This window comes from Thalassophryne amazonica, unplaced genomic scaffold, assembly GCF_902500255.1.
Source record: "Thalassophryne amazonica unplaced genomic scaffold, fThaAma1.1, whole genome shotgun sequence".
NCBI lineage: Eukaryota > Metazoa > Chordata > Actinopteri > Batrachoidiformes > Batrachoididae > Thalassophryne > Thalassophryne amazonica.
This window is the reverse complement of record NW_022986377.1, coordinates 8,522-25,379: the sequence shown is the minus strand read 5'-3', so window position 1 is coordinate 25,379 and position 16,858 is coordinate 8,522. Positions and strand designations below refer to the sequence as shown.

At 39.2% G+C, this 16,858-nt stretch overlaps 1 protein-coding gene across 1 annotated transcript in view; it reads right to left on the bottom strand.

Moving 5' to 3' along the window:
- Positions 1-16,631, bottom strand: part of LOC117506146 (zinc finger protein with KRAB and SCAN domains 8-like) — a gene marked incomplete at its 3' end in the record, with an annotated part of 34,903 nt that extends 18,272 nt beyond the window's left edge. The window contains exons 1-2 of the mRNA XM_034165649.1: positions 16,435-16,631; positions 534-1,125 (exon numbers count right to left, since the gene is read on the bottom strand). Of these exons, the coding sequence (XP_034021540.1) occupies positions 534-915 (382 nt within the window). The remainder of the gene's footprint in view (positions 1-533; positions 1,126-16,434) is intronic.
- Between the last annotated feature and the right edge of the window lie 227 nt (positions 16,632-16,858).

The window sequence follows — 16,858 nt, the reverse complement described above, 5'->3', positions numbered from 1 at the left end:
TGCCGATAATATCTTAATACTACTGTTTATCGTGGTATTTTGAGGTAAAATATTGTGTAACTAAATCTGTGATCATAACAGGACTTTTTTAACTTGCATTTTAACACTTCAATGTCTTTATATTACAACTCAGTAAAAATATATAAATAAAAGACAAGTCCAATTTAATCTCAGATAGCCGATTTACAGGGAGTCAGTCAGACAGTCGATCAGTTATCAGTTATGACATATATTAATGCAGATGTACTGGCCTGAGTATCACTAAACTTCCTATATGGCTTATACATCATGACCTCAAGACACAAAGTCTCAAACTTAGGAATTACATGAAGTTTGTGTGTCACATCGGTGTCAATCCGACTCCAGCCAGGATGAAGAGGGTGCAGGTGATTTCACTGTTTAACAGCAGACGGGTTCATCAGTGAAATCATCTGGTGGAGTTGGTGGTTACAAAGAAACCTGCACCCGCTTTGTCCTGTCTGGACTCAGGTTGACACCGATGGTGTCATCAGTGTGTGTGTCAGAACTCGTACCATCAGGATGTGGTTGGAACCCGTCTCTGGCTGGTTGTGACCCTCCACAGTCGTCTCCATTAGCTTCTGTTTTCACTGTTCTGGGATCAGTGGAGTTGCTGGAAAGAAGCTCCACTTCTGTGCTCTCGTTTCTTCGGCTTTGATGAAGCTGTGATGACTGTGGTTTTTCTTCATCTTCACTCGTCACACAGACAGCAGTGGAAGGGAACTTAGTGAGATCAGCCTCCTCCAGGCCATGAAGATGCTTTCCCTCCTGACCAACCCAGAGTTCCTCCTGTTCCTCTTTAATGTTTGGAGGCTTTGAGTCCGGTTGATCCAGATTTTGATTCCATTCTTGCAGCTCAGGGAGAACGTTTTCTTTACTCACCAGCAGCTGCTGCATGTCTGCAAGGAGGAATTTAAATGGACAGAATTACCAACAACATTCATTATAACATAAAATAAAGCAGTATGGAGGTGTGTCAGATCTGATCAAAACTTGTTATTGCATTGAAGATCTCATCTCAGGGTTGGGATCATGTGCTGGAGTGTTCCACACTATGGAGCCAAAGTGTATTCTGGTTGGTAACAAACTGCATCTTTTCATCACCACCTCGAGAAAGTAGAAAAGGGGGTGTTCACAATAATAGTAGCATCTGCTGTTGACTCTACAAACTCAAAACTATTATGTTCAAACTGTTTTTTTAGCAATCCTGTGAATCACTACACTTGTATTTAGTTGTATAACCACAGTTTTTCATGATTTCTTCACATCTGCGAGGCATTAATTTTGTTGGTTTGGTTTTCTCGGTTACTAGTGTGCTTGGGGTCACTGTCTTGTTGAAACACCCATTTCAAGGGCATGTCCTCTTCAGCATAAGGCAACATGACCTCTTCAAGTATTCTGACATATCCAAACTGATCCATGATACCTGGTATGTGATATATAGGCCCAACACCATAGTAGGAGAAACATGCCCATATCACGATGCTTGCACCACCATGCTTCACTGTCTTCAGTGTGAACTGTGGCTTGAATTCAGAGTTTGGGGTCATCTCACAAACTGTCTGCGGCCCTTGGACCCAAAAAGAACAATTTTACTCTCATCAGTCCACAAAATATTCCTCCATTTCTCTTTAGGCCAGTTTATGTGTTCTTTGGCAAATTGTAACCTCTTCTGCACGTCTTTTATTTAACAGAGGGACTTTGCGGGGGATTCTTGCAAATAAATTAGCTTCACACAGGCGTCTTCTAACTGTCACAGCACTTACAGGTAACTCCAGACTGTCTTTGATCATCCTGGAGCTGATCAATGGGTGAGCCTTTGCCATTCTGGTTATTCTTCTATCCATTTTGATGGTTGTTTTCCATTTTCTTCCACACGTCTCTGGTTTCTTTGTCCATTTTAAAGCATTGGAGATTGGCCTCAGAGGATGTTCATTCAGTTGTTTAATTTTGTAGAAAAAAAACAGATCACAGACATGACACAAAACTAAAGTCATTTCAAATGGCAACTTTCTGGCTTTAAGAAACACTATAAGAAATCAGGAAAAAAAACAATTGTGGCAGTCAGTAACAGTTACTTTTTTAGACCAAGCAGAGGGAAAAAAAATATGGACTCACTCAATTCTGAGGAATAAATTATGGAATCACCCTGTAAATTTTCATCCCCAAAACTAACACCTGCATCAAATCAGATCTGCTCATTAGTCTGCATCTAAAAAGGAGTGATCACACCTTGGAGAGCTGTTGCACCAAGTGGACTGACATGAATCATGGCTCCAACACGAGAGATGTCAATTGAAACAAAGAGAGAGGATTATCAAACTCTTAAAAGAGGGTAAATCATCACGCAATGTTGCAAAAGATGTTGGTTGTTCACAGTCAGCTGTGTCTAAACTCTGGACCAAATACAAACAACATGGGAAGGTTGTTAAAGGCAAACATACTGGTAAGACCAAGGAAGACATCAAAGTGTCAAGACAGAAAACTTAAAGCAATATGTCTCAAAAATCGAAAATGCACAACAAAACAAATGAGGAACGAATGGGAGGAAAACTGGAGTCAACGTCTGTGACCGACCTGTAAGAAACCGCCTACAGGAAATGGGATTTACATACAGAAAAGCTCAATGAAAGCCATCATTAACACCTAAACAGAAAAAAACAAGGTTACAATGGGCTAAGGAAAAGCAATCGTGGACTGTGGATGACTGGATGAAAGTCATATTCAATGATGAATCTCGAATCTGCATTGGGCAAGGTGATGATGCTGGAACATTTGTTTGGTGCCGTTCCAATGAGATTTATAAAGATGACTGCCTGAAGAGAACATGTAAATTTCCACAGTCATTGATGATATGGGGCTGCATGTCAGGTAAAGGCACTGGGGAGATGGCTGTCATTACATCATCAATAAATGCACAAGTTTACGTTGATATTTTGGACACTTTTCTTATCCCATCAATTGAAAGGATGTTTGGGGATGATGAAATCATTTTTCAAGATGATAATGCATCTTGCCATAGAGCAAAAACTGTGAAAACATTCCTTGCAAAAAGACACATAGGGTCAATGTCATGGCCTGCAAATAGTCCGGATCTTAATCCAATTGAAAATCTTTGGTGGAAGTTGAAGAAAATGGTCCATGACAAGGCTCCAACCTGCAAAGCCGATCTGGCAACAGAGAAAGTTGGAGCCAGATTGATGAAGAGTACTGTTTGTCACTCATTAAGTCCATGCCTCAAAGACTGCAAGCTGTTATAAAAGCCAGAGGTGGTGCAACAAAATACTAGTGATGTGTTGGAGCGTTCTTTTGTTTTTCTTGATTCCATAATTTTTTTCTCAGAATTGAGTGATTCCATATTTTTTTCCCCTCTGCTTGGTCTAAAAAAGTAACCGTTACTGACTGCCACAATTTTTTTCTTATTCTTCTTATAGTGTTTCTTAAAGCCAGAAAGTTGCCATTTGAAATGACTTTAGTTTTGTGTCATGTCTGTGATCTGCTTTTTTTCTACAAAATTAAACAACTGAATGAACATCCTCCGAGGCCGGTGATTCCATAATTTTTGCCAGGGGTTGTATTATTGTGAACACCCCCTTTTCTACTTTTTTTTTTTACTAATAGCCCAATTTCATAGCCTTAAGAGTGTGCATATCATGAATGCTTTGCCTTGTTGGATTTGTGAGAATCTACTGAATCTACTGGTACCTTGTTTCCCATGTAACAATAAGAAATATACTCAAAACCTGGATTAATCTTTCTAGTCACATAGCACTACTATTATTCTGAACACTACTGTATGAATGAACAGAATAAAAATCGCACGTGTGATTAAAAAATCCTGATGTGTAGAAACTCTGCAGTGATGTTCAGAAGCAGAAATCACATAAAGCAGCTGAGAACTGTGAACTTTAACAGGCTGTTATTTTACAAAGATATTTATTTTAGATGACTTAATGTAGTTGTTTAATGTTCAAGCACAAAACGTGACTGAGGAGGAGAAAAAAAAGAGGAAATGAACTCTAGTCTGAATAAAAATACAAGCTGCTGATTTTTCTTTTTCAAATTAGGCTGCAGCTCTGAGTTTCATTTATTTCAAAGTAAGTTACCGCTTATTATTTTCAAAAATCACCAGTCAAATCAGTCTGCAGTGTTCAGTTTTTCCTGCACATTTGTGTATTTTTTCCTTCTTTATAAGAGTTTGGTTTTAAAAAACAATAAAATGTTAACACTTTTCCTTATAGCAGTTCTTTAATTTCAGAAATGGAACAGAAACAACCACAAATAAAAAAGTAGGGACTGTATGTAAAATGAAGATAAAATAAAAATGTTGTTATATTCCAAGTTTCTCCACTCACACCCACAGAAGCCAAACATTCTTCCAAAGTTGTGTCTTGGTGGTTGTGTCTTCTTCCAGCATGGACATTTTGTTTTTGACAACTGCCTACCTGACACAGATTTACCATAAAGTACCACACTGTTTGTATTTCTGAATGATTGATGTAAATAAAGTCTAAGAAATATTCAGTGAGTTGGAAATGTTTATGTATTCATCCTCTGACATTTCCCAAGAAAACTGGCTGTAAATATTAACTAATTCTTCCATTAACAATAAACTGCCCTGTCCCAACCTTTTTTTCTTGGAAAATGTTGCAGGCCTCAAATGTAGGAATGGATATATATTAACAAAAAAATAAAGCTGATTTCACAAAACATGAAATATGTTGGTTTCATACAGTCTGCACTTACAGAAATAGAAGACAAAGTAAATGTCAGGATCATTACGTGTCCATCACCACCACATTTTGAAAAACTATAAAACCACAGGCCATGAATTATTTATGTTTTGTGTCTTTTAGTGACTTTTTTTTTTTTTTTGGGATTAAGGCAATAAGTGTCTCCCTGTATTACCACAGATGAACTGTTTCTGTTGCCACATCTTCTGAAATAAAACTGCAGAACACTAAAGCCTAAAAACTAAAAGAAGGAAAAAATGGGAGCGGTACAGGAGCGGGAGTCATTCTGAATGGGAGCGGGAGTCATTTTACCAGGAGTGGGATGGGACAGGAATTTTTTTTTTTTTTTTTACTCTGGCCCGGGATTGGGATGGGACAGGAATTTTTCTGTGGGAGTGGGATGGGACAGGAGTGAAAATCTACTACCATGTCACCCTCTCGTTCGTAGCATCTTCTTGCAAGATGCTGTGGCGGGAAACATTAGATAATGAACATCCCATCGATTAACACGCCTTTTGAAGAATATATTGAACAGAATGTCTTTTCTAAAACCTCCGAAACTGGGCCAGATACCAGGGAAAACACCAGTCAAACGCAAAGCATCAACCCCTGCAAGTGTAGAAGCTTCAAAGAAGAGGTATGAAGAGAAAGGAAGAGAGAGGAAGTTTGTGAGTAGCTGGACACAGGATTATCCGTGGCTGGGGCACAAGGAAGAGGACAACACAATATACTGCCATGTCTGTCGGGATTTTCTTTCTATTGTGGACCAGTAAGTCATTTTTAAATGTTGAAATAAAATAATTTGATTTGCTTTATCAAAAAACATACTGGCAAATGATCATGCATTGAACAGTGATGAATTTAGAAAACACACAGGAGAGAAGCAGATGCATCTTGGCATTTACCAATTATTTTCATTTTTTCCACAATTATGAACAATCACAGGAGAGAAACATTATGAGCTATGTCTTGGTTAATAGATTAAAAGGCTAGAGGCTATGCATGCAGTATGTAAAAAAAAAAATTATTTTTTGGAAATTGAATTTTACCCACACAGGAGAGTGACAGTATTAACTTTTTCATGAAGTAATATGTCACAGCAAAGTAGATGTGATAAATATTTAATCTGAATTTCAGTCCCAGAAAATGTTGAAATGTAATGATTTTTCTATTTCAGCTGCAATTCTTAAGTTGGAATATTAAAGTACTTACAAACAAAAGAAGTATGACAGGACTTTATTAAGTAACAAGTCAGAGAAAAGTACAATGTGATAAATATTTAATTTGAATCTCATTCACGGGTCATCCGGATAACCAGCTTTTCCTATAGGACAAGTAAACTGCCAGGGTTACTTGTCCTAAGGCGTGGGTTAAAGCAATAAATTTTCATCTGACTAAAATTTTTTCCTGGCAAAAATCAATGCCAGTAATTCCCTAAAATGTGGCGTAGTGGGGGCACACACTGTTTTTTCCTCAATACAGTATACAAATTTATTCTAAATAGCCTCTAAGGAGAGAGAGAGACAAAGCATAAAAAGAATGCAAAACCTGAACATAAAGGTACATAAAAGGGCGGTGGTGGGGCAGAGGTGTAGTCTTGATTCTAGGGGGTCTGGGGGTGCTTCCCCCAGAACATTTTTTAAGAGAGTAAGTCAAATTTTGCATGCGCACTGAGAAACTTGAAACTGGCTTATTCACATTTAAACGGTAAAATGCTCTCACTCGTAAAACAAACGTAGCGCACCGCCAGTAAACGTCATCAAAGCCATTTAAAGATATCAATTGTGACTCCTTTTTTGTTGATTAAAGTCACTAACCAGGACTTTGGTGCGATCAATAAATGAGGCTCGTCCACTGTGTCCCACCAGAGTTTTTATTCGTTCCTCATTAACGTGGCTTTTCCGAGGGGCAGCCAACCCTCAGACACTTCATTAACTGAAGTTAAAGATAATGTCCTCCGTTATGTCACGTGGGCTCACCGACAAGCTGAAGTTACGGCCCCTCATGTAAAAAAGGAAAGAAAAAATATATCCTTCATGTGTGGTTTTTGTGGAACTTCACTGATTAAGCGCAATTGGGTGATTCTCATGAAATCAGACTTACTAGGTGGCATGAAGCATTTTGACAAATAAAATAACTGCTATCACAATTATAAGGATACAGTTATAAACATATCATTATAGACTATGTTGCACATGATTTAAAGTGAACGTCATTAAAATATTTTTTGTTGTTTTTTCACATTTAATAGTATAATTCTCATTACTGCGAGTCCATTACTGAATTTAGGTTCTTCGAAATACTAATTTTAATACTTAATAAAAATAAGCATGATAAACTTTCAGTGCATGTTATACTACAAATAGTTACAGTAAATAAACGTGATATTTGGTATTCATTTGTAAAAAAAAAAAAAAAAAAAAAAAGTGAAAATTTTAAGGAAAAGAACTTTGTCCACCACCAATTTTCTCATCCTCCGCAACAATTTTTAATGATCATTTAAGTCCACAAGGAACTTTTATAATCAAGGAATTCTGAGTGGGGGGGACATAATTTCCAGTGACACCCAAGATGGCCACCAGGTAAGCACCTCATTTTATTTCTCTCCAGATAAAATTTGAAAGTTCATACACAACTTTTCATGTCTCATTACCGATATGCAAAGCTTTTAACATTTAAAATTTTAATTTTTTAAAATTCTTGATTAATATTTACCTCATCATGGTCTAAATATAAACAGCTAGGTAAAGTTTAGCTAGGCCTCATAGTGCCTTGAAAGAGGGCAGGAAAGTTCAAGGTCACTCATACTCCGCAACAGCATTATTGCAGTTTGCTTAATTTGGGAGAGGGGTGGAGAACATAACAATTGATGGATGGCATCAATTAAATATAACAGTCCAACATAGAGAAACAGTCCAACACAGACAAATATTGGATTCAGAAAAGTTATTACTTGTATAATAGCAGATGGCCCAACCTCCCAGTACAGAAGCAAGACTTCATTCTATCTGGCCTCCACTGTGTCGTTCATGCATGGGTTTCAGTGGATAACATGGAATTTCACAGAGGCATCACATGGAAAAGGTGCACCAGACGGCATTGGTGGGGCCTTAAAAAACCTGGCAGATAGAGTCGTCTCAACCAGCATTGAAATGAAACCAGCATTCCAGATGCTGATTCTCTATTTAACCAACTACAAAATAATTCATCTGTGACTCTCTACAAGGTGTCAGAGGAAAAAATTAAGGAGAGCAATGAATTGGGTGTTTGGCAAGATGGCGCCTGTGTGTTTGGCATGCCGTCAGCCCTGTCGGTCGTCGAGTTTTTTGCTATTTGTTGCTGTGTTTTTGCTCTGTGTGTTCTGCCGGCACACTTCAGCCTTGCTTGTGTACGGTCGCCAGTCTCTCTTGGACATTAATGCTCTTTATGAGCCGCTGCTGTCGTCTGGGTCCGGGCTTGGAGGGCCCCGCCCTGCTCTGCCACCTGTGCTCGCAGACGTCCCGCTCCACCTGCTCCGTTTTCCTTGCGTTCCTCTCCGGAGGAGGCACTTTAGAAGGCGCGGAAAGTGGAGCGGTGTGTTGGTGAAACTTAAGTTTTACCTGGCAGCCTTCACTAGAGGGTCTGATCCTCGCCTCCTCTGTGATGGATGATATTTTTGGGCGTGGGAGCGCGCGCTGCGCACGAGAGGCTGCTGGATTCGTCCTGTTCCTGAACTGATGACCGGACCGGCTCCGCTAAAGCTGTGCCCGTTTGTGCCGCAGCTTCCTGCTGCTGCCTCTCGCCGGGCTGTGGAGTTTTTACGCCGGTGCTGTCGTCTGCGGGCTCTCAGACGCGGCGTTTCACCTGAGCTCCTCCGGCCGTTGAAACACGCTGCGTCACTGGCTGCTGAGGAGCAGAACTTCCGCATGACCTCATTAAAACCTGCTGATCCCACCGATATCCTTAGTTTGGGTCTCATTAACATCAGATCATTGTCTCTGAAGTCACTGCTGGTGAATGACTTAATTGTGGATCATCGTCTGGATATGATTGGATTATGTGAAACCTGGATTAAATCCACAGCTGTCCTTCCTCTGAATGAGGCCTGCCCACCGGAGTACACTTTTAGTAACGTTTCACGTGATGTGAGGAAAGGCGGGGGTGTTGCTTTTATTTATAAATCCAGGTTTACTTTAGTAACTGTTGGGGGTCAGAAATATAATTCATTGAGCATCTGATTCTCCGTTATGCCCATGATGCTAAGTACTGTCAGGGTCATAAAACTGGAAATCAGCTATGTTATATTGTCACTGTCTACAGGCCTCCTGGCCCATGCTCTGATTTTTTAGATGAATTTGGCACGTTCATCTCTAGTCTTTCAACTAGTGTTGACAACATTTTGATTATTGGTGACTTTAACATTCATATAAATAAGCTCTCTGATCCCCTCGGTAAATCATTTATGGAAATCATGGATGCATTAGGATTTCAGCAGTTCGTTCATGGTTCAATGCATATCAGTGGTAATACTCTGGATTTGGTTCTTGCACGTGGCCTTGCTGTCACAAATATCGACATCCTGCCGCTTGCATCCGCGGTCTCTGACCACTCGCTTATTAGGTTTACAATTACGCTGCCGCGTTTAGTGGAGCAACAACCTTGCCTATCATTGCGGCGACAAATTAAACCTTCAACTTTGACTGAACTCGAAGCAAGACTACCTGAAATCCTAACTTCAAGGTTGATGAAATTTCAGTCAGTAGACAGTCTTGCAGATAGCCTGAATTTAGTGCTAAAAACCACACTTGATAAGATTGTGCCTCCTCTATTAAAGCCACGCCTTCCCAAAGCACAGACACCCTGGTTCAATAGTTATTTGCATGACCTTAGGAAGAAGGCTACAGGGTTGGAACGGAAATGGCGTAGTTCCAAATTAGAGGTGTTTCACCTTGCGTGGCGTGAAGCTATTTTAGATTATAAGCATGCTTTATTGGCTACGAAGCAGGCGTATTATTCTGAATTGATCAACAAAAACAAGCATAACTCAGAGTTCTTGTTTAATACGGTGGCATTTCTTATTCATGGACAGCCACCTGTTGGTCGTTCTCCTTTTTCAGCACAGGACTTTCTGGACTATTTCAAAAAGAAAATAGAAGATATTAGGTTGAGCACATCTCAGCATACTTTGGTTGAATCATTGTATCCAGCTACTGAGCTGGGGACTACTACTGAGGTGCTACCTAGATTCACGGAATTTAACAGTATCTTACAAGGTGTGCTGACGAAACTCGTGATGTCTACTAGAAGCACAACTTGTTTATTTGATCCTATACCAACAAAATTGTTTAAGGATCTTTGGCCCATTCTTGGGCCAACTGTGCTGGAAATTGTTAACCTTTCTTTAAACTCTGGATCTGTTCCAAATTGTTTTAAATCTGCAGTCGTATAGGCCGATATCAAATCTATCATTCTGCTCTAAAATTCTGGAAAAGGTGGTTTCACGGCAGCTTGTGGACTATCTTACTGAGAATGACCTTTTTGAGCCACTGCAGTCTGCTTTTAGAAGACATCACTCCACAGAAACAGCACTTATTAAAGTAGTTAATGATCTTCTGCGAGCAATGGACTCGGATACTACTACAGCATTGGTGTTGTTGGATCTCAGTGCTGCGTTTGACACAGTTGATCATCATATTCTACTTGATAGGCTAGAAAACTGTTTCGGGATTACTGGAACTGCTCTTGTGTGGCTGACGTCTTATCTGTCTGGTCGTTCCCATTGTGTTTTGTGCAATGACACTACCTCTGACTTTAAGGGCATGAAGTTCGGGGTTCCGCAGGGATCCGTTCTGGGTCCCTTGCTTTTTTCCCTGTATATGGCACGCCTTGGGAACATTTTGCGGCGTTTCGGGGTTGCTTTTCATTGTTATGCTGATGATACTCAGCTGTATATGCCGATAGCTGCTGGAAATCCTGTCCACATAAAATCTTCACAGGAATGTCTTGCAGCAGTGAGAAGTTGGATGTCTAGCAACTTTCTACTTTTGAACTCGGATAAGACTGAAATGATGGTTCTTGGCCCAGCAAGACATCGGCACCAATTTGATCAGCTGGCGCTTAGCCTAGGTTCATGTGTTATACATCATACTGACAAAGTGAGGAACCTTGGGGTAATCTTTGATCCTACGTTGTCCTTTGACCTCCACATTAGGGACATTACGAGGACTGCTTTCTTTCATCTGAGAAATATAGCAAAGATTCGCCCCATCCTGTCTATGGCTGATGCTAAGACTCTGATTCACACATTTGTCTCTTCTAGATTGGATTATTGTAATGCTTTATTCTCTGGCCTGCCGCAGTCTAGCATTCGAGGGCTTCAGTTGGTGCAGAATGCTGCTGCCAGAATTCTGACACAAAGTAGAAGGTTTGACCACATTACTCCCATTCTGGCATCCCTTCATTGGCTACCGGTTTCTGCCAGATTGGATTTTAAAGTTTTATTGTTGGTTTATAAAATTGTTCATGGACTGGCGCCTTCCTACTTGGCGGACTTGGTTAAGCCCTACGTACCTGCGAGGCCTTTGCGTTCGCAGGGCACAGGGCTTCTGTGTGTTCCGAGAATTAACAAAAAATCTGTGGGGTATAGAGCCTTCTCCTACCGTGGTCCGGCTCTTTGGAATGATCTACCTGCTGTTATTCGGCAGTCTGACACGGTGGAGATTTTTAAATCAAGACTGAAGACCCACTTTCTTAGACTGTCTTATCATTAATTTTTTAATCTGTTTGTGTTTTCTTTGTAATTTCTTTTTATTCTCCTATGTTTTATCTTTTAACTGTGCTTTTCTTGCTTTTAATTTTGAATTTAGATTAATTTGTGTTGTTGTGAATTATGTGAAGCGCCCTGGGGCGACTTTGTCGTGATTTGGCGCTATATAAATTAATAAATTGAAATTGAATTGAATTGGTTCCTCCACAAATTAAAGCAGTTCCAAGAACCATGAAAATACATCAAGTAAGTCAAAGGTTAAGTTAAATATTACTATAAATAAGTAAGTTTGATAAGTTAATTTCCCTTTTTGGACATTCTCACAAATCATCTTTGCGTACTTACATAGCCCTCTACATCCCATTGTTATCTAGTGCTAGAAAGGGTCTGGTACTACAGTCAGGACATTAGGGACATAATTCCGGAACCACTTCCTGTCACCTCCTCTGCCCGCCATTTCTGTGTTTTGCCTGATATATGGGCAAAGCGCAAAAGGCGTACATAAATGAACTGGCCTACTATTCCATTAAATCTATAGTTCTAAATAAAAAATGGGTTAAGATTCATTACCGTTCTATTTTACACTGAATGTTGTGTGTTTGTGATACACTGCAATTACTTGTTTACTTTTACTTAATTTGTTGTATGTTGTGTGACTGACTCATTCTAAGTTATACAACTGACTCATATTGAATATACAACTAAATGAATTGAATGAAATTAATTGAATGGAAATGTTTTTGTTTATAAAAATATATTCTATAAATAGTGACAATGTGTGTTAAATATGAATCATTGCTGATCTATGAATGTGTTGCACTGAGTCTCATTTCTGAAACAGTGAATTTCATTTCCGAAACACTGTCAATACCGCAATATGTTTATTTGCAAATTATTTAATAATTAGAAAATTGTTTTTAGTTTGTAATTCTGTTGATACAATTTATAGGATTACTTATTTAATCCCTTTAACAAAAAACATTATATAACATTATATAACATGATATAAATCATTAGGTATGTTGCGGTAATGAGACAAATTATGATTTTTTTTTTTTTTTATTTAGAAATATAACAAAGTAATCTTTCCTGAGGCATATATACATCTTGACATAAGTGTTAATAACCTACTTTAAAAATAACTAAAAATAAAAGTATGTAACAATATATTTGATGTGATTTCATGTTGCGGTAATGATATTTTTCTCTGCACTCAATATCTAAAATACTTGTAATTTTATACAAAATTCCCAAAATAATGTCTAATAATAATGTTTTAGTAAGTTCAGATATTAATCTTGGATGCTTAATTGGACATTTGTCTTCAAATGTCTTTTGAAAATTTTGAAGTTGGAATCCTTTCAAATCTGGATTTCGTGAGAATCACCCGCTTTTCTTCCAAGAGGGTCTCTCTCCACTGCAGCTCTCAGGGCAGAACACTCACGCCGCTGAATGGTGATCTCTTTTTTATAATGAATGGGTGGTGACCAAATCGTTAGTGCACTTGGTTCCTGGTTTGTTCACTTGGGTAAAGGTAGAAAAATATTCACAGATTCAAAGTTCACAGCTCAATAAATCCACTACTTTCTACCCTCAGGAAGGTAGACAACAAGCTACAGCCTCATTTCTATCCATATGAACATTATTTTTCTGATCTAGAAAAATAACCGGCCGGCAGATATAGTGTGTTTGACAAACTGATGATATTACGATTATGATATTATTTTCTATCTGCTTCACGACATCTGAACTGGGACCAACAAATTCATTCAAGTCTATTATATAAATAGTCCGATCTTCTGTATCTGTTTTGACAAATAGAGTCTGTACAAATGTGGGACTGAGTTTGAATAAATGTAACAGCACAGCAAAAGCACGGAAAATGCAGATTTATAGTGAAACGCTCTTGAAAACATTGATCATGCCCATCGATTTCTGGTCATGTCTGGTTGTCAGATGCTAACCAAGATGGCGGCACTCTGACAACAGCCAGCAAATGAGCAGATTGCCTGATCCTCAAATTTAGTGAGTAAATAGAAATCTGTGCTTTTGAACAGATGGGATGAGTCACACCAGAGGATCGTGCAATGCCCCACAGAAAAAGACACATTATTGAGGAACTAATAATAACTGCATGTGTCACACTGTGTAAGAGCAGATTCTTTTCTTGCCCCAACAACAGACAAGAGTCCTGGGCCCGTATGCTCGGTGCATCTCAAAGTCCTCTCAAAGAGCTCCTAACTTAGCCTAAAATATCCTGGCAAGGACTCCCAGCCTCAGAGAGACCCAAGAGGTGTCTGAGAGCAACTCTGGACAAGGAGTTGACAGAAACTCCTATCTTAGTGAGGAGGTGGGGGTCACCATGTTGCGAGGTACGATGTGGTCCTGTAAGAGCTGTGATTGGTTGTCACGGAAAGAGAAGGGGAAATAAAAAAATAAATGCACTCTGGGCTCCTACATATGAATGAACAGTAAAATCAACCAATCATATAACTGCATTAAGAAATGTGTAATCGTGAAAATAAATTAATGTCATGATGATGATGATACTCAGCAAAATTAAATTGGAGCGATCACCGGGCCGATGCTAAACCTGTAAATTCTTGTGCTGCAATGCATTATGGGAGTTCTGGGTTTTGGGGTTTTAAATGTTGCTATTGTGGTTCATGTAAGTTTAAAAAATGTTGTTAGTGTTGTTGATTTATTGTGTTTTTGTGAAAAGTGTATCGGGTTTGATGCTGTCCCTGTTGTTTTATCTGAAAAATAGGAGCGCCTCCTAGTGGCAGAGTGCCAAAAAGACAAAAGCTCTTGTTTGTCTTTCATTGTTTCACACAGCTCACCATAAAAATGAATTGTTACACAGTTTGATGTTTGAACATATCTCATTCACATGCCAATTATCTTTATATTAAAAGTGTGTGGGTGCGTGAGTTTATTAATAAGTTCAATGTAAGTACATAATAAAATTAAATATGTTAAAATTGGGGCAGCACGGTGGCTTAGTGGTTAACACTGTTGCCTCACAGCGAGAAGGTCGTGGGTTCACTTCCCGTGACCTTTCTGTGTGGATCCTGCATGTTCTCCCCATGTTTGCCTGGGTTTCCTCCGGGTGCTCAGGTTTCCTCCCACATCCAAAGACATGCGGGTTAGGTGGATTGGAATCTTTAAAATTGTCCTTAGATGTGTGTGTGGGTGTGTCTGTGTTTGTTTGTCTGTTTGTGGCCCTGTGACAGACTGGCATCCTGTCCTGGGTGTACCCCGCCTCGCGCCCTATGACTGCTGGGATAGGCTCCAGCCCCCCGCAACCCTTGACTGGACTAAGCGGTAGAAGATGAATGAATGAATGAATGTTAAAATTGCATGCATGACACAAGAAAGTGAAAACACTTATTTCCATTGTTGTCCATTTAAAAATCAAATGACAAAATAGAAGTAATAATATCAATAATACTGATAATAATAATAATAATGATAATATTAATGTGTGAATATAAGAAACTAAACAATTTATAAATACATTGACAGCAAATTAACGTAAAATAATTATGTAGATCAAGCAGGTTGTGTGTTATTGACACTGTCATCCTACAGAGAATATATCTGCTTCCTCTCTGTCTTTTCCGCCAACTTGTCTGCTTAAGACACGGCTTCCTAAAAAGTCCTTCTCACTACTCTTACCAGTTTTGCACCTTAGGAGCTCTGTGGACAACTTTCATCTTACCAAGGGAAAATTCTAAGAAATGTCTAAGAATTTGAGAAATTATAAGATTTTTCTTAGAATAACATCATTAGGAGCTATTTTTTACAGGCTTACTACACAGGATATGAGTCAATGGCTTTTTTTTTTTTTTTTTGGTTTTTTGGTTTTGGGGATGTTAGACTCCTGACCAACACTGCAGTCCTGTTGGTGGCGGTAATGCTCCATAGAAGCTGGTTGCCAAATGCCATTAAACACGAAGAAGAAGAAGAAGCAGAAGGAGCTATTTTTAGCCTGAGGCTACTTCTTGCATATGGGCCCTGGTCTTTAATCAGCAGACAGGTGAGTCACGATTGACATTGTTAAATGGCTTTGACAGAGGTTGATGAATAAATTGTGGACTCTCTGCTTAAAAAAGAAAATAATAATAATCAGCCCCACCCATTATGCTCTCAAGCTCAGACACACACTGGCACGACAAATGAGTACAAATAGATTCAGCAAGGTTTTATGACTTAATTACAAGATAACACTGAAGGATCACAACTTCTACAACATGTTCGAGCAGGTGTGGTCCCCAAACAATCCCAACGTGCACCGCACCAAGCCAAACATGGACGTATCCATGAAACGGTCTATAGAGCTGATTGCTGACACCAGTTGATTTGCCTTTGATGAGCATTGACAGGTAACTGTTTCAGTGCTCTGATCCATTTAACAGCTACGGAATCACTTCCTTTCATTTTTGCACTTTGTGCACAGTCCCTAAGCTTCTGTTTGTCAGCCTCCTGCTTGTTCAGAACAATGAAAATTCAGTAAGGTATGTCTTCTGTAATATTTTCCAGTTCTAAAGTAGAATTATACTAGTGTATACTAAGGTATATCTAAAAAAGGAAGAGTAGAATAGAGTAGAGTCACTTAGGTGCCTGGTCTTGAAAACCAGGGATGGTAGGTTATTTTGTCATTTTTAGGTCATTTTTAGTTTGTGCATATGTTTTTTGTGTTTTTGGGTTTTTTTTGCTTAATGTAGGGAGATGTGCTCAGTGTGATGCCCACCGGCAGTTACTGAGGATAAATAGAGACGTAGATGAGGTTCGAATCTGTGAATATCTTTCTTTCTTACTTTAACAGAGTGGTTCAAACTCCACCCCTGCCACATCCGGCGTAAAGCTTGCGCCAAATCAGCAAGCAGCTCAGATCTGCTGTGGCGGCCCATTTAACAGAACAGCTAACAGACTTACTAGTAGCAGTTAACCACAGTTTAAACACCGTCTCTGCTGGGCGCTTACTTCCTCTTTTCTTCTTCTGGTTTACTGTACAGTGTTGTGCCTCTGGAGCTCTTTGAGAAGTAAATCAGAAACATAAAAAGTGAAGCTTAAACTGCTATAATCGGAATTTTCCGTTAGTAAACAATTAGCTAATCGAGCGTCGACTTCCTCTTCTTCTTCTTCAAGTGTTATGGCGTGTGACAACCAGAGTAAACGTGCATTACCGCCCCCTATTGTGTTTATTGTGTTTGAGCGTAAACCAGCTTTCCTTACAGCCGGAGTGCAAAACAAGAAAAGGGGAAAAGGAACACGAGGAAGGCAGAAAGAATGGAAATTAAACCTATTTCCAACTGTACCCTAAATTCTACTGAATATATAGAAATTAAAAGGTTTCTGT